General features: G+C 36.2%; 1 protein-coding gene across 2 annotated transcripts in view; it reads right to left on the minus strand.

Moving 5' to 3' along the window:
- CTTNBP2 (cortactin binding protein 2) overlaps positions 1–24,937 on the minus strand; it is an 88,384-nt gene that overhangs the window by 46,235 nt on the left and 17,212 nt on the right. For both annotated transcript variants that reach the window (XR_008469180.1, XM_054219764.1), the window contains exons 3-4: positions 9,619–9,843; positions 779–2,441 (exon numbers count right to left, since the gene is read on the minus strand). Coding sequence is in view for 1 of the 2 variants with exons in the window: in XM_054219764.1 (XP_054075739.1) it covers positions 779–2,441; positions 9,619–9,843 (1,888 nt within the window). In the remaining variant the exon portion in view is untranslated. The remainder of the gene's footprint in view (positions 1–778; positions 2,442–9,618; positions 9,844–24,937) is intronic.

Raw genomic sequence — 24,937 nt, forward strand, 5'->3', positions numbered from 1 at the left:
CAGATACATACACTGACTCCAGATTTAGACTATTAACATAATACTTAGATTTTAACTTTTCAACAGCAAATCTTTGCTGATATGTGTTAAAGTACACCTGTGAGATGTCACACACAAGTATTAACAAAGCCTACAACTAAAACCTTAAGAACTATAGAAAAATAAAAATGAAACATATTCTATAGGTACGACGTGGTATATTTGAAACCGCGCTCTTACCCAGGCAATTGCGTACCTTACTCTGCAACCATCTAATGCCTTAGGAGAATACAGTAACTCCAACTATACCCTATTTTCTAAAAGATTCACAAAGCACTGAAATACATGTTCCATGGAAGATGAACAGCAGAGGTAATTTTCAAAACATTATTTTGAAATTTTGAAATGACTGAGAAAGCATTTTGAAGTCCAAAATAATAGCATTCATTAAAAAAAAAAACTAACAAAAAAACCCCAAACAAACAAACAAAAATAAGAGTTTCTTTAATATACCATAATCTGCATCCCATTTACTTTAAATATTAGTCCTCTTTACCTTTAAAAAAAGCCTTCAATTTGGAGACCTCTTTGAGGAAGCAAACTAATTTATAACATTACTAAATCAGCAAAAGGATTCCCATACCCCTGGAATGTGGAAAAACTACAAAGGAAAATTTTAGCTTTTAGAAAGTAAAAAAGAGAAAGGTATAAAAAGATAAATAAAGCAGACAAGAGATGTATAGGAAAACCAAAACAATATTTTAGAGGGAGACAGTTTGTAGCATATCAATCCCTTTACCTGATGCTGTTACCAGGAGGCTGTCTGAATCACATGGTCTACAGGATGAAGCACTAACAGGGTTTATGGAGGAGCTACAGGCAATGGTGGTGGGAATGACAAAGGAATTTTCTGAACATGCAGGTTGGTTCAGTCCAGGGAAGTGGGAAGGCCAGGCACCCACCTGAGATGAGGCTATGGCTGGTATGGCACAGCCTGCGGGTGCCACAGATAAATCTATAGCAGGTTTTGGTGGCAGCTGAGGTGAGGACTTAGACATAATTTCCTCATTTATTACCCTGATTCCTTGTGGTGAACTTGAAAGAGGTGAGGTCACTGTTTTGCTGTCAGTTTTTGCACCTGTATTTGGGGATCGACTACTATCCATTAAAACTTTAAGCTGTGGGTGTGGTGGAGAAGGAGTTTGCGAAAGCCCTGGTTTTTTAGGAGGAATGGGTGGAGGATTTCCTCTGTCAATTCTTGATACACTGGGAGTCTTTAAACTCGTTCTACCAACTGGGGGGTAAGTGCCAACTTCCATTGAATGTGACGTCCCTGGCCGCGATGGAGCGCTGCTCTGAGGGCTTGTAAATCTGGAAAGGACTTGGGTAACAGTATTCCGAGCTACCTGTTTGGCTACTAGGTTGTCACGACTAGTAGGGGATACATCCCTTGAGGGAGGGCTTTGGGTTGTGTTTCCATTTTGGTCTTGATCATTCGCATTTGCTTGAAATCTAAACCTAGCTGCTTGGATTCGTGGATTTAGGCCGGGATGGCCGGTAGTGTTGGCAGATGGTGAATGCAAACTGTGCATAGACGAAGTAAGCGAGGAATTCTGAGCTGTGGCAGTCGGGGCTGCAGGGGTGCAAAGGGAAGTACTGTTTGGAAAAGGGGAAGTGCTACTTGGTAAATCAGGTGATGAGCCTGTACTTGGTCCATTTTCCTCAATTCTGTTTTGATTCTGTGTAAGAACAGGAGTTGCGGGAGGGACAAGTTCACTGGATGAAGATTGCCTATCAATGACAGGTTTCACAAATGCTGCATTGGCACACACATTCATTTTTGTATTGCCAGACACGAGGGCGTTCACTGTAGAAGGCTTTACAGATACAGTCAAAGGCAACTTCTTAATATTTTCTGTGCTACTGTCCATCACTACCGTATCTGTTTGGCAGGCAACAGTTCTTGAACTTGGCTCTTCTGTTTCAACAGAAACAGAAACAAGACTCTTGTCTTTATTTTTATCTTTATTTTTAAGAGAAAGATTAGCTTTACTTTCATTCTCCTTTTTTAATTGCTCAATCATTTTGATCATTTTATCTCTCTCTTCTCTGAGGTCGCTGGTGTGTGCTTCCTCTCTATGAAGTTTGGCACGCAACTGCTCTCTCTCTGTGTCAAACTCAGACAGCTGCTTTTCCATTTGAGCTTCCATTTGTGTGCTCCTTTGTTTCTCAGCTGCAAGAGACTCCTCCAATTCAGTAGCCTTTCTCTTTTCCTCTTCAAATTTTGACATCACTTCTTCCAGTTTCTGGGCTTCCTCTACAATTCGGCCAGACAACTGTTTACACTCTTTCACCAGCATCAATACTACATGCTTATTCTTTCCACGTTCTTCTTCAAGACGAGCGGATAGCTTTTTGTGCTCCAGCTCAAGATTCTGTAACTGAGATTTTTCCATTTCCAACTGTAAGAAAGCATAGAGAAAAATTCTCATTAACAAGATGGAGACTTGCAACATAACCTAGTATTAACTTGACATTGATATTATAACCTTTGAGAGTATGCTTAAAATGGACCCGTCTGCCACAGGAAAGTGATTTGTGATATCTAACACAAGTGCTTATAATCTTATATACGCAAAAGAAAGAGACAGACATCTCTGAAAAGCAATTCAGAAACTAAGTAAGCCATCTACTTTCCTCCATTGACAACACAGAGACTCCCCAAAGTGATTAAATGCTTGTGATTCCTAAGTGAGGAGCTACCTGTTCTCCAGAAATTAGACATAAGACATCACAGAAAGTCCTCTTCTCAGTAAAGGAACCAGACACAAGCAAGAGATGAGGTTTGTGAAAAAACTTTGAGCCCAGAAATGAATCATAGAATCGTGTAGGTTGGAAGGGACCCTTAAGGTCATCCCAGTCCAACCATCAATCTAACACTGCCAAAACCACCACTAAACCATGTCCCTAAGCACCACGTCTGCATGTCTTTTAAATTCCTCCAGAGATGTTGATTCAACCGCTTCCTGGACAGCCTGTTCCAATGTTTGATAACCCTTTTGGTGAAGAAATTTTTCCTAAGATCCATCCTAAACCTCCCGTGGTGCAACTTGAGGCCATTTTCCTCTTGTCCTGTCACTTGTTACTTGGAGAAGAGACCAACACCCACCTTGCTACAGTCTCCTTTCAGGTGGTTGTAGAGAGTGATAAGGTCTCCCCTGAGCCTCCTTTTCTCCAGGCTGAACAACCCCCGTTCCCTCAGCCTCTCCTCACACAACTTGTCCTCCAGACCCCTCACCAGCTTCATTGCCCTTCTCTGGAACTGCTCCAGCACTTCAATGACTTTCTTGTAGCAAGGGGCCCAAAACTAGACACAGTATTCAAGGTGGGGCCTCAGCAGTGCTGAGTTCAGGAAGACGATCACTTCCCTAGTTCTGTTGGCCACACTCTTTCTGATACAAGCCAGGATGCTGTTGGCCTTCTTGGCCACCTGAGCACACTGTTAGCTCATATTCAGCCTGCTGTTGACCAACACACCCAGGTCCTTTTCCACCGGGCAGCGTTCCAGCCACTCTTCCCCAAACCTGTAGCACTGCATGAGGTTGTTGTGACCCAAGTGCAGGACCCAGCACTTGGCCTTATTGAATCTTACAATTAGCCTCAGCCCATCGATCCAGCGTGTCCAGTGTTTAGGTTTTAGGTCTTCCTCAGACTAAAGCAGATAAGGGTTGAAAAACACAGTCCATAATGGGTGTCTCATATTTTGTTCTAACATTTATAAATAAGACATTCATTTCTGAGACCAACTTTTTGGTACAGGCGCAGACATCTTCCTGTACTTACTAATAGCAGAAGGTCTGACTGACATTGGTGATGTATAAACTATGTTACAAGCTAGAATCAAAAAAACTACCTACTACATGCAGATAATGGATAAGAATAATTTTCCCCTCATTCATATAGTCATCACCTCTAATTCATCTTGCCTGCTGATTATTCAAAAAAGAATGTTCTAGAAACGCACTGCAAAAATATATTAATGCACCATTTTATAAAATACTTAATAGTAATAATGCAAACCAAATTGCTTCTTATTTTCCCAAGCAAACTTACACAAGTCAAACAACAACAAAAGAAAAATTTATTTCTTTCTTCCTGCTCCTCCCTTCACATACTGATGCAGTAGCTTCCTATAAGGCTTATCTGAGTGACTGATAAAACAAACAAACAAACCCTCAAGAAACTGCTGAGCATTCCTTCTCCTGTACTCTTTTTATTGGTTTAGCCTTGTCAGTTCTGCTTCATATTTACATAGAGATCAATACAGAAATAACAATTCAGAACTGTACCACTAAAGTGCATTTTCTAAGTGGGCATTTTTTCTGGAAAAATACCTTTGGGTACCCATGGAAAAAAAATAATCAAGTGCTCACAAACATGAATGGTTAATTTTGATGGCAACAGGAAACCGTTTCATGCTTCTACAACATGAGAACATTTCACAATGCTCAAAAAAACAATCTAAGAAAAGCTGTGGCAACTAGCAGTACATTTAAGATCTTACTCAGAATAAATGTTTCATTTCATGGAAGAATCTTATATTCAGATTATAGTGTCATGGTAAAATGATACTAATTTTAAAGTTTAAAACAATACAGTGTCTGAATATATTTACAGTAAACTGTAATGTGGGAAACAAGATGGTCTAGGGGATTGGTAATAGTGATGGAATATCTCCTCTCTCAGTCAATGCCTAAAATATCGCCTTGGTTGCTAGATGAAAACAAACAAAGAGACACACAGGCAAAGAAAAACCCCAGGCATTACAATATAATAGCTTTTCAGAAGCTTGTTGCTACAGCACACTATTCCCTGTCCTCTCCAATAGAAGATGAAATTTCTTAGCGCTGGAAGCTTTTTTCAACATCACTGTAGATGTGTCCATAATTCATTTTTAACTAAACTGGATTTAAACAAAGGCTAGTATAAATACCATTTTTAAATAACAGTTTTGTTACTCTCCAGTTATACCACAGAGGAGAGTTGAAGCTCATGCCATCAAGAGACGAGTACAAGAGGGAGAGAGTCTGCAGTTGTAATAGAAAGAAATCCCACCTGCTATAGCTCATTGTCCCCGGGATAATTTTTTTCCCCACATGGTAAGTAGAATTCGAACACAAGAAAACACTTTAAAAGGAAGGGAAGTGAAATGACGTAGAGAGAACAATAAATCCTGCATGAATGTACACTTATGGATGAACATGTGCCTCAGTCTCCCGACATTTCTAATCTCGTTACCTGACTGTAAATTTATCTTCCATTTTCTTCAGAAGAATGGGAAAAAGCATAAAGAGGTTATGGCAATATTGATGTGATGTATATTACAGTAATAATAAAATTTCTTCATGAAATCATACGATTATTATAAGAACCACTGAACTAAGAGGATGAAATCACTATGGGAAATTATACCTACATTGTAAAAGTCATCTTGGCTTCAAACAGCTCAAAACCTGTTTATCAGTGGAGGGGCTCCACTGGGGTTTTAGAGCTTCATCCCAGGTTAACCAACACACTCTGTACACAAACCAAGTCCACCTTTTCTTAAAAACAGCGATAAATATATAAAAAATACAGTATGGCATTAGCAGTCATCACTAAACAAACAGTATCAGCAACAACACCTCTTCAGTTATGTTAATGACAGTACAGCTGCATATTAAATTAACAAGCTTTTATGATGACACTGTATTTAGGAACGGTCCCATTCCCAGTTCTTCACATGCAGAAAAATCATTATTTTTTCTCAAACGTTTCAGTGTTTTTTTCAAAGCACCCAACAGCATTTGGATGCTTCACAAGCATTTCAAAGCAAGCAGAGCAACCAGCAGGTTGTTTTGTTGGTTTTTTTTTTTTTCAAACAGGTACAAAAATCATGAGAAATACTTACAGTGTTTAAAGCTTGGAAATGCAATAAGATTGCAGTGAAAATGTTTTTATAAAGATTTTCTATGCTTTATAATTGCCCCATTTTGCTTTCAGACAAGGGATTGGTTTTATAAATTAACTTGTGAAATTATATTACTTTCAAGTAATTACAAGCAGATTTTAACATATAACTGGGATGAAATCAGCTTACCATACTATTATAGTACCTTATTTGTAAGCATTGCATATAAATAAAGAATCCCTAATATATATGTAAGTCCTCTACTTGATTTCAAATTGACAACAGCAGCATTAGTTTCTCATTTTATGTTGTCTCCTATGTGTCTCTCTCCCTCGTGCCCTTGTTTTGTCTGCATCATCTTGAGCAGGAAAAACCTGGGAATATTTACACTTCATTTTTAACTTTAGATGACAGATTTGGAACTAGCTGTAATTATTTATGAGTTTATGAACTAACTATGACCTGATTTTTGCGAAGTGTATTATATGCATACCCTAAATCATATCAGTAATGTAAACATCTGCAAATGTGTCCAAGAAGGATTTGAAGCGGGGTAAAAAAGGATACTGAGAAAAATGATAGTGTCCCACAAAGAACTAACCAGCAAAGGCCCTTCAAATGTGAGAGACAATGTGCATGCCTTGTGAGAAAAGGTTGAGGGAGCCTGGCTTGCTTTATCTAGTGAAAAAAAGACTGCGGGATGATCCAAGAACAACATACCACTCCTTTTGAAAGGTCCTTACAACAATGACAGAGTCAAATTCTTCTTGGTAGTGGCAGGTGGGGCTCCATAACAAAAGGTTACCATGAAAAATTGCCCTTTAAGAGGCTCAGTCTTGGAAAAGAGTTCTTCACAAGGATAGTAGCACAGAAATGCTGCTGTATTGCCATTCCTGGGGGGTTTCAGGACTCAGCTAGACAAATTCACTGACGACCAGATGTAATGCTGGTGATAATCTGCTTTAAGCACCAGGTTAGACTAAATCACATCAATGGGCCTCTTCCAACCAATATGTCTGTCTGTCTGCCTTTGAGCATACATCCCAATACTACCTTCTCTGCAAACACTTGACAAATCAAGAACTGTCATTTTGATTATCTGGTTTTGAGTTCCCAGGAAACCTCAAAATTAATTTTGATAGCAGCTCCAGGAAAAGCATTCAAAGAGATGGAAGAGGATGGAGACTTAACACAAAGCAGATGACATCTGTGTATTAGATGTTTGGTATATGGTAAACCTGTAACTGGCAGTCATTTGTGCACCTCTGGCACATTCTGGCACATTGTTATGACTTGCTTTTTAAGATCAAATAAAAATTTTATTCAAAGAATACTCTTAAGGTCACTATATTCACAGATAATATGTCCCCAGGAATTAGAGTTCAGTCTGAGCACGTTTAAAGTCCAGTAACATCCAGAGAAAATAAACACAGCTGTACACAGACTTCATTACTCAGTGTATGTAAGAGAGAGACATTGAGGCAATTCCAAACACGAAGATAGAAGCATCACACATTTAGAGAAGGAAGAACCACTCTTGGAGGGAGGAGGTGCAGCTGGCTCTATATTAAGGTCATATTTCTCTAGGTTTAGCTTTTTTTTTTTTCCCTTACATTGGGTCACCCTGCTTTGTCGAACATTTCTAGAAATCCCTCAAAATACCTTCATTACCCTCTTCCACAGAGGGATTTGCGAGATGGAGAACAGACAAAAAAATGTGGAACTAAGGGAAGGTAAAATACTGACTGAATGGTTTGTGAATGAATGGAGATGATTGAGAGATATGTCATCTGTTGACACAAACTGAAGAAGTTTAAGAGGGTGCCCTGTCCAAATAGGATTTCTAATTGGCTTTAAAAGAGGAAGATCTAAGTTCTGTAGACAGTCATGCACACAGCTACTCAACACCATGCACTTTGTTTTCAAATCCTCTGTTATTTAAATTTCCTATTTGTTACAAGGAGTAAAAAGGGTAGAATCATAAGGACACACTTCCAAAGCAACGTACGTTTTTTCAAGTGTAGTGCTTTAAAGTTTAGCTTGAAAGTGACAGACTTCAGAATTGAGCGTACTAGAGGTTTGCAAAATAAATTAACATCAAACTACTTAAAATTAAGATTTTTAGAAAAAAAACTCGTGTATTCTTCTAGGAAACAAAAGACAAGAGCATCCTTTCCTGTACATGCAGACTTAGAGATATAGACTTTTGTAATAAACCTGTGCCAAAAAAGGAAAAAAATGGAATTTACGTATCAATACCTTGACTTTGAGACATATTCTCAATATGTAGGCCCATCTTACATGCATGTATCTGTCCATATACTAAAAGCCAGAGATAGATGAAGCATTTAGATACAAGACGACTTGTGGACATGCATTGAAACAAGAAGCTAATCCAGTTGTCCAGGCAGATGTGTCACAGTCTCTCCCAATATCATTCTTCAGTCGGAATAAGCAAGCTTACTCACTCTTTTCTATGCTGAAAGACCCTTTCCCCAAAATCTCAACTTAATTACAAAGCATATGAAAAAGAAAATTAACATTTAAGAGTCCTCAAAAAGAAGTAAGTATGAGTTCACTTACATAGGCCATTACACTGTTTTAAAACTTATATATCACACATACAGTCTAGTATTATGCATTTTTTTGAATGTGGTGTCTGTTTTCCTGAAGTCTTAACAGAGCAGGAATGCTTAAAGTAAACTAAACAGAGTTAAGATAACAAGAAAAGGTTTGCTGCTTTAACTTAAGCATGTATTTCCAGAATACTTCCAGTACTTTTCTGTGCATATTATTTCCCAAAGAGCAATTACTACCAAAATAAATTTTATGTCCATTGTCTTAGCATTTTCTGGTTGTTTTTTTTTTTTTTTTTAAAAAAACCATCAAGCTAAAACTGTCACCAAAAAGCTACTTCACAGCTCCTGAAGACATTCTATCCATTTTATACCCAGTGAGGATGATTCAACGTTTTTGAACGTTGCATTTCTCTTCTTGTTATTCAAAAATACCTTGTCTAGATGAGTCTATTACATTACTGCACCCCTTTTTCCTCGCAGAACCCCCTTCCCAAGATATTAATATTTAGCTATACTTTAGGAATATATGTTTTACATATTAGTGAAATATGTGCAATCAACCAACCATTCACTTTCAAAATGACAGTTTTATCTTCAATATGAGACTTTTTTTTGCAACATACTTGTTCCAGAATAATTTTTCTCATTACAGCTAATGCTTCAAATATGCAAAAAAGTTTTTTTTAGAATTGTAAGTTATTTTTACTGATTTATGAAACAGAGCCACCTAATATAAAATGCAAATAAATTATTTATTTTATGCCATTTATGTTAGAGCAAAAATAACAATAGCTCCTCTAGGCTTCAATGGTGTTGGTTTAAAAATACATTGTGATGATGCTTTCTCAGCTCACGCTGAGCTACCCACTTATATACTGCATCAACTTGTACCGGTTATTGCATAAGTAGAGCTAAATTCATGGAATGAATGAGGTGTGCACACAAAATATCACCAGAAAACCAGCACTTCACTATCACTATATATGACAATTAAGTGCTAACATTTTAACACTCACAGTGATAACCAAGTTAGACAAATGCAAATTAGGAAAGTGGCATGAAAGAACACATGAGGAGAGGGAAAAGGAAAAGAAGTTGGTAGCAGGATACCTTCTTTTGTCTGTTTTCAGCAGCAGCCAACTGAGCTGACATTCTTTCTTGCATTTTCCTGCAATGAGCCATAACAGCTTCTAAAATGGACAGAGGGTTCATGCATATTGGCTTCTTTTCTTTGTCACCAGCACCTGCTTCAAAGTCTCTCTGAAGAGCCAGAAATGGGTCACTCAGATTAAATCTTCCATATCGCTCCTGGATAAAAACCTCTTTGCGTCGGGCCTAATAAAAAAAATGAAACAGACAAAGAAATAAAACTAAATGCATTCTTTGGAGAACATCCACACATAGAAAAGACCTAAATCACAGGGAAAGTTATGTAACTTACTGAAGTTTTTAAAATATTTTCTTTAGGTATTTGTTTATAAACTCTAAAAGAAACAGATATGTTGCACACAGATTTCATTACAGTCAATACAATTCACTACATAAAAAATCCCTTCCCCAATATCAGTTTGGAACAGTTTCATAAGTATCACAAAAATAACATCTTGTAAATTGGCTGATGCACAGAGAGGAAAGGGAAGAAAAACATTCTAAAATAAAGTTTTCTATTTCTGTGTATTAAAATGATGTTATTAAAAGATATGAAAACATGCTTTGTGTGTTCACTGCAGTACCAAAATAAATATTTTTCAAATAAAAAAACTGACAGTACGTTTACACAAACAGAGAGTTTCATAAGTAATAGCAGACAAGCAGAGAGCAAAAACACCACCAAGGCTTTTCTGAAATTAAGACACTTCTCATATCTCTGTTCAGAAAGAACTTCATGACTATATGTTTCTCAATACCATTATTTTAAAACATAATTATATTTCCAAACTACAGTACTTTATTGTCATAACAAAAAATATTACACAATAAAGATCAGAGGTAGTTTTACTGACAAATTTTTCATTCTTCAGCCCAAAATGAAAACAAAATCAGCTTCACAGAAGGTATTTTTAATACACAGTACACAGGAAGGCCACAGATAAGTACTGACTTCTAACAGTCTTCATTGAAAATACTGTTCCAAAATCTCAGGCTTAAGACCCATCTAATTTGTGGGGGAAAAAGAAAACCAAATCAAAACAAACAAACAAACAAACAAAATAGCCTCTAAAAAACTCCACCAGAAAGATCCAATGATCTCTAAAATTTTGCTGTGTTGTTTTGTGCTTGTACATACAACGGAAAGCAGAAGGAAGAAAGCCAAACCATTATTGCACAAATTTTGGAAGAAAATAAAGGCTTGCTACCTTAAAAATTAAAACAGTCACTAAAGCAGCTCTTTAAAGAATTATGTCTCAAAAAATCAGAAAGAGGAATCCCTCCAAAAAGAGATAAAACACTATCTGTGATTTGGTTCAAATTCAGGGAAGAATACGCAAAAAAGAGGAAAAATAAGCCAATTCTGAGATACAAAAGAGGAGGAACAGGCCTAACAGTTACCAAATGGGTCAGTAGATCATTTGGAAAGCTTCAAGTTAAAATTGTTACATATGAAAGGGTCATAAAAGGTAACACACATTTCGGTGCATGAGAAACCAAAGAACTATGTTTGAAAAACTCTCCAGAGACTAACTACAAATAACACACTTTAGTGATTGACCAACTTTTTCCTATATATTGTCTACAAAATTGAAATATTGTGGGAAATTAAAAGGTAAAATAGAATTTGGCTATAACAGAAATAAGTGTACCTACATATTGTGATGTTTGAAATACTTTTAGTCTATTTTTCAATTTGATAGTATAAATAGAACTTGAAAATACTTATTAAAAAAACATGCCTCTGGGGCATAACTTCGGAAAAAGCTTACAGAGTTCAGTTAGACCTAAAGTCTGGCTAGGCTTACAAAGCCAGGTAGTGATTGGTTGAAGAGACAAAAATAAGCTGATAGAACCTAGTCATTTTTTATAAATTGCTTTGCAAATAACCCCTAATTAGTCTAATAGTTTAATTCCTTAATTTTTAACTTAGATTTTAAAATAAAATAAAATAGCTAGTTGCAAAGGCAATATTACAAAGACAGGTGGGGAGGGGCTATATTTGAAGCTCCTGGTTCTATGTACTGAAGTTACAGGACAGCATGCACGTTAGGAATTCAACCTTCATGTGAAGGAAACAATCAAAATGAAAAACCTGACCCCAAACGGATTAAATTGCTAAGCAGCCAAACAAGATGACAAACCCAAGCAGGTTAAGAATTTAAATCGAGATGGAGGCACAATCCATATACAAATTATCAGCAGTGTAGAAGCTGGCCACCTAGTTAATATAAAGGAAGTGAGACATCAAAGTAAAGGAGAAAACACTGATGCAGCAGTTCAGCTGTAAAAAAAAAAAAAAAAAAAAAAAAAAAAAAAAAGACCACCAGACTCTCCATCCTTAAATCCAGAGACCAACAGCAAAAAGAGAAGCCAAGCAGATTAGCCGATCTACTACTAACCTTGGCGAACTACTTGCTGATCTACTACTAACCGATCAGAGGCAAAGGCAACCACTTATGCCTTTAAGGAAACACAGGTAGAAAAATAATGTGTATTTTCCAGTTTTTTTCTGTGACCCATGACCAGCTGTCCTCTGGGCACATACTATATGTATGCAATATGAATGTTTTCTCTGAAGTGTCTCTAACATGCATAGCAATTAACAGAGCAAGCAAGGTAAAGCTCAACGTGCACCTGCCAAAATAGTAAGGGGACTGGGTGTTCGTATTCATTAACTAAGCAAAAGATGAAACTACACCGAAGAGATGAGCTCCATCTCAATGAAAATCAAAACAATCTGCTGGTATTAAGAATTGAAATGGCTACAGGAAAATCCGAAAGCTAAAGACTGTGGAAAAACCAATAGGTCTCGAACAGCACATGGTTTGGGATGACAGACCCCGTAGGGCCGAAGCCGTAACTGGGTCTATACACCGGTTGTATACCCTAAAACACATGGTAAAACACAGACTGGCAACTCTCAAACCATAAACAGCAAAGTCATCTCAGGATGCTTTCAACTCAAAAGGGAGCTAAATGCAAAATATTAAAACCAATGTTTCCATGTTTCTAGACAAGGACTAAAAATATAGAATAAAATGATGGGATGAGGATGCATGATTTCAAATGAAGATACCAGAATAAAAGATAAAGCAGAAGCTTGGTAGAAGGGAAACAACGAGTAGTTCCCTAACACTGAGGCAAAAGACAAGCTAGGCTTCAGGTTTTTTACGGGATTCCTCCAGCTCCTAAATAATATTTCTGTCCCTTTGCTAAAGTACATCAGATGGGAGAAACAGAAATACTAGAATCAGAAAATTTTCTCTCTTACATCATCTTTCAGCACTGAATTTCAAGTCATAAGAGCTAGTAGCAATATCAAGATATCTGTTTTTTATGGCACTCATTATCTGGGGAATGTACAGTCTAATGTCATACGGGTAATTAACCCTTTAAAATAGTCTCTGCATAATTTGGTGGCTGTGCTAAAACAGCATTAGCAGTGTCTCATATATTAACTTCAATTGCACAGCAATATATACAGAAAAAAACATTTAAAATGCTGATTTTTGAATAATTAACTGAATGAATTTTCAAACAGAAAATTTTCAAAACCAGACAGAATATGCACCCACTATAGGAGGTAATCAGGACTGCTGCATTGTGAAAAGTGCTATATGAATTTATAAACTGTCAGCTTTATTTTTTTGTACGTACCCATTTGCACAGCAACTAGCCTTCTAATGGAAGGACTGAGATTGAAAGTATTTAAAGATATAAAAAGACATCCATGGGAAATGACACTGTTTGCAGCCTATGACAGTGGTACACAAAATTATGACTTAAGACTTAAGCTAAATCCTCCAACAGGTAACTGTTAATGAAAACTGACAGTAAGAACACACAAATAACAAGAAAATATCTAAAAAAAAAAGAAAAAAACTTTAAATAGTTAATTAATGAAATTCACTACTGCAATAGAGTAAAAGCTTAAACTTATGTACAACAGCTTTTGAATTCAGTCCAATAAGAAGATCACATTTATACAGAGTTTTAAATCCTTACACAGGATCTGAAATGTTAATCAAGGAGGCTAAAATAAGAGTGTAACTACTACTTAAAAAGAATGAAACACCGAAGTTTCTTTACTGACAGGCTGGTGCATAGCATTTTGTTAGATCAAGGATGGACTACAATTTCATACTAAAAAAATACAGTAGAACTGAAAACATCTTCAGAGAGAAGTGAAAGATGACCAAAAGGTGCAACACGGCTTCTCTTCAAGGAAGAGCTAAGCAGAAACAGGACTTTTCAGTGTGAAACAGACAACCCGGGAGAAACATGCCAGAGGTCTGCAACCCGACAGGACAAGTAGCAATCGTCCCGTGATCTAATGAGGGAAATTTGAGTTGGACACAAATTCTTCTCACTGAGAGCAGATAAGCACTGGAACGTGTTGCCCAGGGAAAACATATAACCTCTGTCACTGGGAGATTTCCAAAACTAGATTGGATAAGGCCATCAGACACCCGATCCATGTTTGACGTTAGTCCTGCTTTAAGCAGAAGATTGGACTGAACGACCTCTGGAGGTACCTTCCAAACCAAATTACTCTATGATCAGCGATTTCTTCTAGGACTGTTATTTTGTATCTCATAGATGCTAGCAATCTTCTCAAGTAACAAATGACAGAAATGAGGTCTCAGAGGAAGGAAAAACAACCAAATACTTATTGGTGGAACAATTCTTATGTTTTGCTTTGAATCATGAAAATACTTTTTAGGACTTAGAAAAAAGAACTTTTAGTTTGTGATATTTTCAAGAATTAAAAAAAAAAATCATTACTAAGAAATCCTAGGGATTACACAGCTGTGCGACACAAGGGGAAGGTTTACTCTCAAGTTTTCTCTCCTAGGTCTGCAGCCAAGAAGAATCTGGAAGATCAGGCTGTAAGATAAACTGCTGCTTTTATTACTCTCTCAGGGAGCCTGTCTCCTACCACACACAGCAAGACACCTCATTCACCCCTACACCAACTTTTTTCACACTATTCAAGTCACCTCTCTGCATCTATCTGCTAGCTCCTCCTGGACACTTCTATCTCTCAAGCTGCCCCTTGCAGTCGCTGACCCCGTTTATAGACTGGCAGACGAAGACTGGAAGCGCGGTGTGCAGGGAGAGGAACAAAAGGAGTGGAGGTATCTGGATGAGGGGGCTGTGGGAAAACCTGCAAATCCAGTATAAGAAATTCTCTTGTTTCTTATGTTCCACTTCAGAAGAAAAATAAATACATCTATTTTCAGTGACCAAACTGAGAATTATGAAGTCTAACTAGATTTTTCCCCCCCGTTATTCAAAAAAGAATGTAAGGGGGCAGGGAAGCCTTCAAATAGTATCCACAATACTCTGGACTTACAGCTAAAAGCATAAAAAAAAAGCAAGGAAAACCAAATACAACCAATTATTATATAAGTAAGAAATAAGCCCAGTAAGAAAACAAAAAAAAAAATAATCACATGATATGTTATATTGTTCGTTTACTTTCAGTAATAATCTACATTGATATTAGTTGCACACATTTGCTGAAATGAGTTTTCATAATCAGCTTACATAATCAGTAAGAGAATATATAAGCAACAGTATTTTTAAGTTTAATAATGCATTTTCCCCCCAATGTATCTCAGAGTTTCCTCTTCGTTTACCTGCCAAGTTAAGAGTTCAGCAAGTCCAAGTCTTCCGTGCAGCAATTGATGATAAACATCAAAAATAGGACTGCGTGTCCTACACTGCTGTGGAACAATGGAACTGAATTAAAGCTGCCTTAGAACCCTTAAACAAAATTTCCTTCCTTTCAAGAGCACTTGTTCCTCCGATTAATTTCCTATTCCACATATACTAAAATTGTTTTAACAGATGTTGATAACTTCATATTAATATTTTCTCTTGACATATGTATTAGGGAGTGGTAAAAAGTTTTCTAAAACTAACCAGCACAGAAGAGGAGGCAGTAAAAGCTTATTTTATGTGTTATGTTAAAGGCGAGGGTGAGCCCTTCATTCTAAATGAAACTGAAAGGGTAATAGATTTTTTAAAAGAGGAAGGTAGCTGAAAGAGAACATGAATCTTAATCAGTGACATTATACGGTGTCTTGAAATGGTTTCCTGGAGCAATTCATTTAAGCAAAAGAGAATTATCAATAAATATATACTCATAATAAAGCAGCACTTTCAGAGATATCTGCAGATACTGGGGTGGGGGATATGATGTCTTACTATGATTAATTAAGAATGACTCTTTAAAGAATGCTAGCAATTTTGCTACACAACAGGGTTTGGGGGCTTCATCGGCTTTTTAGCTTTTTTTTTAATGCAGACGTAAATTAATGTTTTCAAAGTATCATAGAAGATGTTACTTCCATATAAAATTTTACAGAACAAACTAAAAATGGAAATGTAAACATCAATGACTGCTGAAGAAATGGTATCCTGATCCTGCAGCATGATTTCTGTCAATGAACGTGACGCTCAATTTCTCCTTACCATCTTAACTACAGTCTAAATTCCTTCTTTCAGCACTGTGACAGTGCATACTTACGCAAAGTCTGCAAGTGAGTTAGATTTTAATGAACTCAATATTATAAGAAAAATATTTAACCAATATATTCAAACTGTCTGTTTCCATGTTAAGTGTCAAGTACCATAAGACAAAAACTTGTGTATACACTGTAAGGATGAAAAAAATGGAAATTCTCTAAAGAAGATTGAGGATCATAACAGGCTGCTAGTTCAAGATCAGTGAAAACAGTAGAAAGAATTAAGAAACAGGAGGATGCAATCAGCAAGTTAAAGAAAACCAACATACAGATTGATTATGCTCTGGCAGACCTATATAATTGTTTCATACTATAAAAAATTGCTCTTTACAATGACTGATCAGGATCATGAAAGAATTCAAGTCTTTTGGTAGAGGTATCAATAAAGAAAAGAAAATATAACAGTTTAGTAATTTTTAATGTAAGGCACACATACTTATAAAAAGCATTCAAAACTATCTTGGAGCAGTGTCTCGTAACAGTCCTAAGCCATGCAAATATATCAATGAAACTTGTTACAGTGAAGTAGGCTGCGTGAAAGTAGAGATATAATCTGTTTTTCCAGAAAAACTATCCCAAGCACGAACCATTTAAATGAGTAACAACTAAAAGCTGCATTATTCTCTCATTCACAACAACCCATAGAATTGTGCAAAAAATTGGTACTTCGCAGAATGTCCCTTTCTTTCAGAATCCCATAGCATTAAATCCAAGCTTTTAAAAAGCATTTTTCAAGGTAAAAGGAAAGCTCTGAATGTAAGACCGTATGTTGTTTTACAAGGCTGTCTTCAGTAATCTCCATCTAAGAAGATATACAAAAATATCATTTTAAGGCATAGAAGGTCAGATCTTACCTAGCAGCTGATGAAAACAGCAGCAAACCAGATTTTCTCTATTTCATGACAAATATCCAAATATTAAGGTGTTTTGCAAAAAGCTGTACAATTTCCTCTTCTCTGCACTAAGAAGTGGACTTTACAAAAACACAACATCCCTAACAATTAATTCAAATCTGTGTATAGGAGGACAAATGTCTAATTAACACTTAAACAATCCTCACAATACAACAGAAAGCACTGAAGAAGAATTATACAACTAAAGTAATGATCAAGCCAGAATTTCCTTTGGGGTCTGACTACATAAGAAGAGAATATCCCCCAATAGCACCAGTTTACTATTACCCCAATATTGCTAAGTAGCACAACCTCCTTCCCTTTCTCACTGTAACCTGACAAAAACCTCCATGAAAGAAAGATGTACAGACAGACATATGCTTCCAATTCTTCATTACTAATTTTCTCCTTTAGAGTAACGAAAATCCACTATTTTGAGGCTGCAGATTTGAAAATGAAAAGGCCATATTACAAAGCTCAGACCAGTTATTAACAGATCAGTACCAACAAGAAAAAACAATGCAGTCAATATAAAATATTCTTCGCTTCTAACAGACGTAAAAGGTGAAACTCAGGCCTTGCAAAAAGGAGAAAAAGCTCAAGTCGTGAAACAACATGTGTTTTTAATTGAGAAGAGCCATCCAGATGTTCTATATAAACATGACTTTAGACCTATTTTATGACAGTTTTGTTGTCTGATGCTTAAACATTTGAAAATTATAGGCCAACATTTTGTAAGGAAGTATCACTGTTCGATGCTGTGATTACCTAACAACCCAGACATTTATTTCTGAAAAGAATACAGATTTTCATACTGATAATGAGTCTCAATGGGTAGAGGAGACTTGAGCTTGAGTTACTTTAAATAACCATTTGTCATCTAGACTTTTTTTGCATGTTGAAATTTATAGTTCAAATTCATGCAAATCAATTCATAATTCTTTACATGAAAATCTGACAGCCATTCTTCTGAGGTACTGAAGAAAATCTGACTTCAGCTCTAACCAAAAAAAAGCAATTTAACCTCCATACTTAGCAGTTCAAAAGTTTTTTCAGCTCAGTAACAGACAAAACATACCAAAGGCATAACAGAAAAGCTTTATCTAAATCAATCTGTGTTTCTTTTTCATTTACAGCATTTAGATTTTCATATTTTCGAGCTATAAAAATCTCACTTAAAATATCATACTGTATTACTGCATGGCAATTACGTGATTACCAAACGTTAATGATTTTAATGAAAAGGTATGCAAATTACGAGTTTACAATGCAAACATCAGGCACAGTCAACATGGGTTCGCAAAGAGAAAGTCCTGTGTAACTAATTTGATATCCTAATTTGATAGTGGGGCCCACCATTTAACGTGAAGGTCCTTGTTGCCCTCCTTGGGATGGTGAAGGGGCTGGAAGGCACATCCTATGAGGAGCGGCTAAGGACTTTGGGCTGGCCTAGTTTAGAGAAAAGGAAGCCAAGGGGCGACTTCATTAATCTCTACAGCTTCCTGAGGAGGGAAAGTGGAGAGGGAGGTGCTGAGCTCTCCTCCCTGGTACCCAGTGTAGGACATGTGGGAATGGTTCAAAGCGGCACCAGAAGAGGTTTAGACTGGACACTGGGAAGCTTTTCTTTATCGAGAGGGCGGTTGAACACTGGAACAGGCTTCCTAGAGAGACGGTCGGTGCCCCAAGCTCGTCAGTGGTCAGTGCTTAAGAGGCATTTGGACAAAAGCCTTAATAAACATGCTTTAACTTGTTCAGCCCTGAAGTGGTCAGGCAGTTGGACTCGATGATCGTTGTAGGTCCCTTCCAACTGAAATAATGTATTCTATTCTATTAACAATATATATTTATTTGAGGTATAATAAGAGAATTCAATGTTTTCAAATTATTTCCAGTATTCAGTGGAAGGTAAATTGTGAGAGTAATATGTATTACCTCCAAGAAGAATTTTTGTTCTTGCTACTACCCTTAGTGAAGGGGCTGAACGAACAAATAGATTTAACTAAATAAATTTGATTTCTACAATGGAACATTTTAAATTAAACAGAATACTCATCCACATTGTATAGTTTGGATTTTTTGCCTTTTATTAAAACTTTAAAGCAATTTTCCAGCTAATACTGTCTTTACAGATATCATTACTTAAAAGTTACCAATTTTACAATTGTCATATATCAGCTTACATGTCCTCAATGCCCTGCTAAAATTTTACTCTGCTATTTCAGAGAGAACTCACTGTAATCATTGTTGCTCTATTTTCTCAAATCTTCCATTTATTCGTACAAATGGAACGCTGGCTTTTATAAGACACCTAGTGCCAAGTATTTTTAGTACAGCATGAGCTTCTAAGACAGATGCCTCTCTCTGGGAGAGCTGCAGGTGGAAAGACCTATCCACCACTCAGAACCGCATCAAAACAAAGCAGGAGGGAGAAAAGCATGGGAACACATACACCCAAGCATAACAAAAGTAATTGCTGCTATGAGTATTTTCACAAGTGTTGAATTTGAAAAGACTCCAATCAAATCTCATCTTATTCATATTTTTTTTTCTATAAATTACTATCATAATTTATTTGGAAGAAGCAAGAACAAAGCTTACATGTTTTTTTTGCAGCGACAGGAACATGAAGAGGCACGCAAACAAAAGTAGTGTTATCATTTGCACTTCAGTGTTACCCTCAATAAAATTAACTGCACCATTTATTGGCATAGAGGAAATAACCTGTGTATGTTCTCTTACTAAAAATGGAAAATTTCAGTTAACATAATAATACAGATAGAATTACCAGACCCAATTACATTTCTCATTGTCAGTAACATGAGTAATGATGGCAAACAGATAAAACATTTTAAATAAATCACTCTAACAATGAAGTCACAGCTGTATTACTCATAAAGATCACAGAAACTGAGAAACAGTTACATCAACATGATTTTGGAATTTTTTTTTTTTTTTTTTTTTTTTTTTTTTTTTTTTACAAATAGTGCGTGTATCTCTACTCACTAGTTTATGGTGGATTATGCAGAAAGACCAAACGAGGGTAGGAGGAAGCAAGTGGGAAAGGCAAAGCAATTATCCAAATAAGAAACCAGCAGAATACTTTCAGCTAAATTAGTAGTTACATACCTGGCAACAATAAAGAGATTCAGATCTCAAAACAAAAAGAGACTATTATCAGTTTAACAGTTACTGCCACAAAGGACAGAGTACAAACGATGTTTACAATGCAAGGCCATAGAGTTTTCATACTAGAAAACCAGTCTCATAATTTCATACTTGTAGTCTCCAATTTTAGGAGACCTTGGAATGCACATATTTTCCTGACTAGTGAAGCTTAAGCTTAGTAAAATAACACATATACAGAACTGTTTGAATAAGGTTTACCAAAAGTTTTGCTTTGCTCAGTGCTTAATATCTCCCTTTGGCAAATAGCAAATAACTACCATAAGAAGTGACTTAACACTACTGAAAACTTATTTTGTCAGTAGCTTCTAGAAGAGGTCTTTATATGTATCAAAATACCAGGATCTCTCAGATTAACAAAGTTAATTAGCCCAGGGACTGCTGATGCTACATTCACAACATCTATTGCAAAAGATGTGCAGAGAAAATGTACATGCAACCATAATTAAAGTAAATAAATCAAAAGTAGTGATCAGATGAGCAAGGACACAAACTTCAGATCATTACCTCCCCAAATTATAGTAAAAATTAAATTTTTGCAAAGAAATTGCAGCATGCAAAAATGACAATGCAAACGAGGCATTTTCTGACTTGTATTTCATGGTTCACTTCTGCCACCAAGGCCAACAACTGCCATCATACTGTCTACAACAATAACCTTCTGTTATACACAGTTTAACATCTTCTGCTCCTCCTTCTACCTAATCACCATTTTTCAAAGACACCTGCTACAAAACAGGCTGTCTTACTGGCTGCCAGAAACCTCTAATGCCACCTTCTGTGTGGTCTTAGCTCCATTCTGTGTGATATGAGAGTGCCATGGGATTCATATGTATAGGAGAAGTTCAGATTTGCATTTAAATTCACAAAAATTTTGCAAAATTACTGTAGGTAAGAGTCTTCATCATTTATAAGTGGTGTAGCTTCCTTTGTGAGATTACACTTAATATACAGGAAATTTTTCTACCTATCAGTCAATTTGAGAACAACTAAACTATACGGTCTCATACCCTTTTAACTGATAGCTCCCAGGTTTCCCCACCTCTAACCCTGAAGTTCATTCTAGAAGTACCGAGTCTTATAGTACAATTCTTTTTGACTTTATGCAGTAGTTTGGGATAAAAACTTTATCCATACACAACTGACAATTATGGTGTTGGTAATAATTCTATTTTAACATGTGACTTACAGAGTACAGGCAAAACCAAGTATCACCCCATCACAAGATGCATAAGACAATAAATAACATTAAAAGAATATGAAAACTCTAACTGGTAAATCAATTTTTCTTAACCAAAATCTCAACTTGCAGTACGCAAAAGTCTGCCTTGGCCAAGAGAAGGAAGCTCTTTGGCTAGACAGAACTCACTGGGAAGCAGAAAGGTCAAATTAGGCAAGTATAGCTTGTGAGTATCTACAGCTCTCCTTCCAAATATTTTATTTAATATTTACTCCCCCTTTATATTTTTTTTCCAAGGAACAGATAATTCATTACTGAAAGTGCAGAGTCAGGCATGAAAGGCTCCATGTTTTGCATAGTTGTTCCAGTATCATTCTTGGCTACCCACCAAAATCCCAACATTGTTACATAGTATACTGTCATGATAATGTATGATACACTCGGGTTTTTTTTAAATAGTGTTTGATCTTCACATACATGTAAAGAAATACAAAAGTGGTACAGCAATATGTACACATGACAGTTATCAAAATAGTTCATGTTTTCAATGAGATTAAAATAATGCTCTATTGTTTAGTACTTAATCATTGTCGGGCAAAATCGAAAGAGAAGTTTACTAATAATAGCCTTCCACAATGCACAGTTCAGGACTTGAAATCAAACTAGCTTGAGCAGAAAATGCATTCTGCCCTTTGGGGAGAAAAAGAATCCAGAAGAGCATTTTACAATGACCCATCTGGCAATTTCACAAGCAAGGTCCATCTGTCTTAAATTCAAGAATGATCATAATAGTAGAAAGCACTGGGGAATTTCTGGTTTTAGAAAGTAAACATGGGGGATATAAAGTTTTGGTTTTTTGGTTTTTTTTTTAAATCTAGACTAAATCAACTCATATTTCCTACTACATTTACACAAACAATGTTGGAAAAGGGCATTTATAGGTATACAGTGATGATTAGGTAGGGCAGCACAACAGGAACAAGTTTGCAGAGCAACGCAGTTGGTGCTGTTCAGTTTACACAGTCTAAGAATGGTCTGTGAGGCAAGTCAAAGCAAAGTTAGGTGGGGACAATGGGGACAGTTTCTTCAAAAGTGGGTTCTTGATCTGAATGTTAGGGTAGATTCACCCAGAAGTGCATTCACGCACATATATATAGATATGGCCTTTATAATAATGAACCCCAACATCTTATAACCCACCCATAACACATGAATTCTCTAATAGAATGAAAGTACAAAGAAACATTTTTTTCTTGTTTTAAAATGCAAGAGTTTGCAAAACAACATTAAATTTGATTATTAGAAAAAAATGGAGCAGAGTTTTGAAGTAATACTGGATTATACCATTACGGCCTTGGAAATAAGAGTTTCTTTTCATTGCAGCTAGTTATTTAAGAAATTTCTGAAACAATCCCATCATTTCAAAACAAATGATCTTAAAAAGAAGCACTTTTTTTAAGACTTCCTTTACTGAATTTCTCATGGAATTCCATACTGGCATCCTAGTAGTTCTAAAATGATTAACAGGAGAGTTGGAACCTGAAAACATGGCATTCAACATACCATGCGTTATCTATTTTAAAGAAACATTGTGTAATCTAAACAGTAATCACTATATTTTCTAAAAGCTGTTTATCCTTATTTTAAGGTCTTGTCTTTTTAAAATGGAAACTTTTCAAGGTAAAGCTAATAGAACAGGTTATTAAACTGAAATGTGGCTATGAGGTGTTATTACATGATGCATTTACTTCAGTCTTTTGACCTACGTATTTCATTACATTAATATCCACACCTTCATTACAAAATTCAACCACAGCTCTTCAAGAACAGTGCCTTGCTAAGGGAAGTCAGAAATTATCTTATATGGATTTTCTACTTGGGCATATTATGGAAAGTATGATTCATTTCCAGCTCCATTGATTAGCCTGCAGGCCTGTCAAAATGCTTAGATTCAGGAAGATAAACTGTACTTACAATTTGGGCAGAACTAAATCCCACTGCAGAGATATTTTTCTTCTCATCTTTTTATAAACTTAGATAGTCTAGTTAAATTCTCTTAGCAGCTAACTCTGTATTCTACAGTTCATATACAGTGCTCAATAACAGACACCACAAATCCCTGCCCTTCCTTCAACTAAGGCGCTAACAACTGTATGACTTTTCTTACCCAGCTGTCTGGTTTTATGACACTACCTATTTCTGAAATGCTTAGCACTTTGTCAGATTTTGCAGAAACCGGCTAAAAGAAGAGAAGCTTTCCTTCCTTAGGAAGTTATGGTAAAAATTAAATACAGTAGGGCTTTACAACACTGAAGAACACCTACAACCAAATTCACCTTGCCATTCCCATGCTGTTTTCCTGACCCAGCCATCACATATACAGAATTTGTTGATTTGGAGCTCACTTAAGCTCAGAGAAAAGACATTGTTGTGCAACAATGTCATTGATATTGTAGTCAATTCTAATTAAACAAAAATATATCCATTGTTGGTATTGGCAATTCTTTTAGCCATTTTTTTATTTCATCGGTGATTTTTCCCAACAACCCAAAGAAGTTTTTCTAAATCTATGCAGTGTGGTATATTAAAGGATCCAGTATGATAAAAATTTGCATTTTTGTTCACATTAATTAATGCATAACACAGAAGCAAGAATAATATAAATTTTCATTTTACCATTCACCACCTAATGAAAATTTACATAGGCTAATAAAATTATTTTTAAAATAAACCAAAATCCCAACTAAGTTAAACTTTTAGATGAAAAATAACCTACTAATGATTTAACTTTATGAGAGAATCACACTAAAAGCAGCATTTAGTATTTGTAATTCCAGGCTTGACAGCTAACACTAGCACTTTAATTAGTCATATGAGGGTCAATGCACTATAAAAAAAATCCTCTAGAAAGCAGGCAGATACAGCAACCACTTTATGGCTGGAGAAAAAAAACAACAAATGAATGCTGCATTTGAGGTCACAGTTGTGGGAGGCCAGACCTGTGCTTTGATTATGTGGCCACATTACCTCCACATTAAGAATATATTATCCCCTTATTACAGGCAGACAGTTTATTTGGATAATTGAGACAGATGGAGGCAGCAGCTATAGCTGTCTCCCTCCTTTTCTAACTATATGCATTCCCAATAGCAATTAAACAGCATGTTATTTCTCATTAGTGAAATAACTTTAATGATTTAAATGTTAATCTGAATTTAACTTTAATTGCCATGCAACCCTGATCATGGAGTTACTAAAATAAAGAAATTACAGATTCAGAAAGAACCATCTTAAGTCATCTGGTGTAGCAGTTATACAAAATCAGAGTGCTAATGAGAAAGATTTACACAAAGATCACCCCCTTTCAGGTGAATCCTGATGCTGCCCTCCACAGCAAATTAACTGTTCACTTGGGGAATAAATCTGGAAATTTAACCCTAAGCGTGACAAAAGTCTATTCTTCCAAGGCTGTTGGTCCTCAGAGGGAT

This window comes from Rissa tridactyla, chromosome 1, assembly GCF_028500815.1.
Source record: "Rissa tridactyla isolate bRisTri1 chromosome 1, bRisTri1.patW.cur.20221130, whole genome shotgun sequence".
NCBI lineage: Eukaryota > Metazoa > Chordata > Aves > Charadriiformes > Laridae > Rissa > Rissa tridactyla.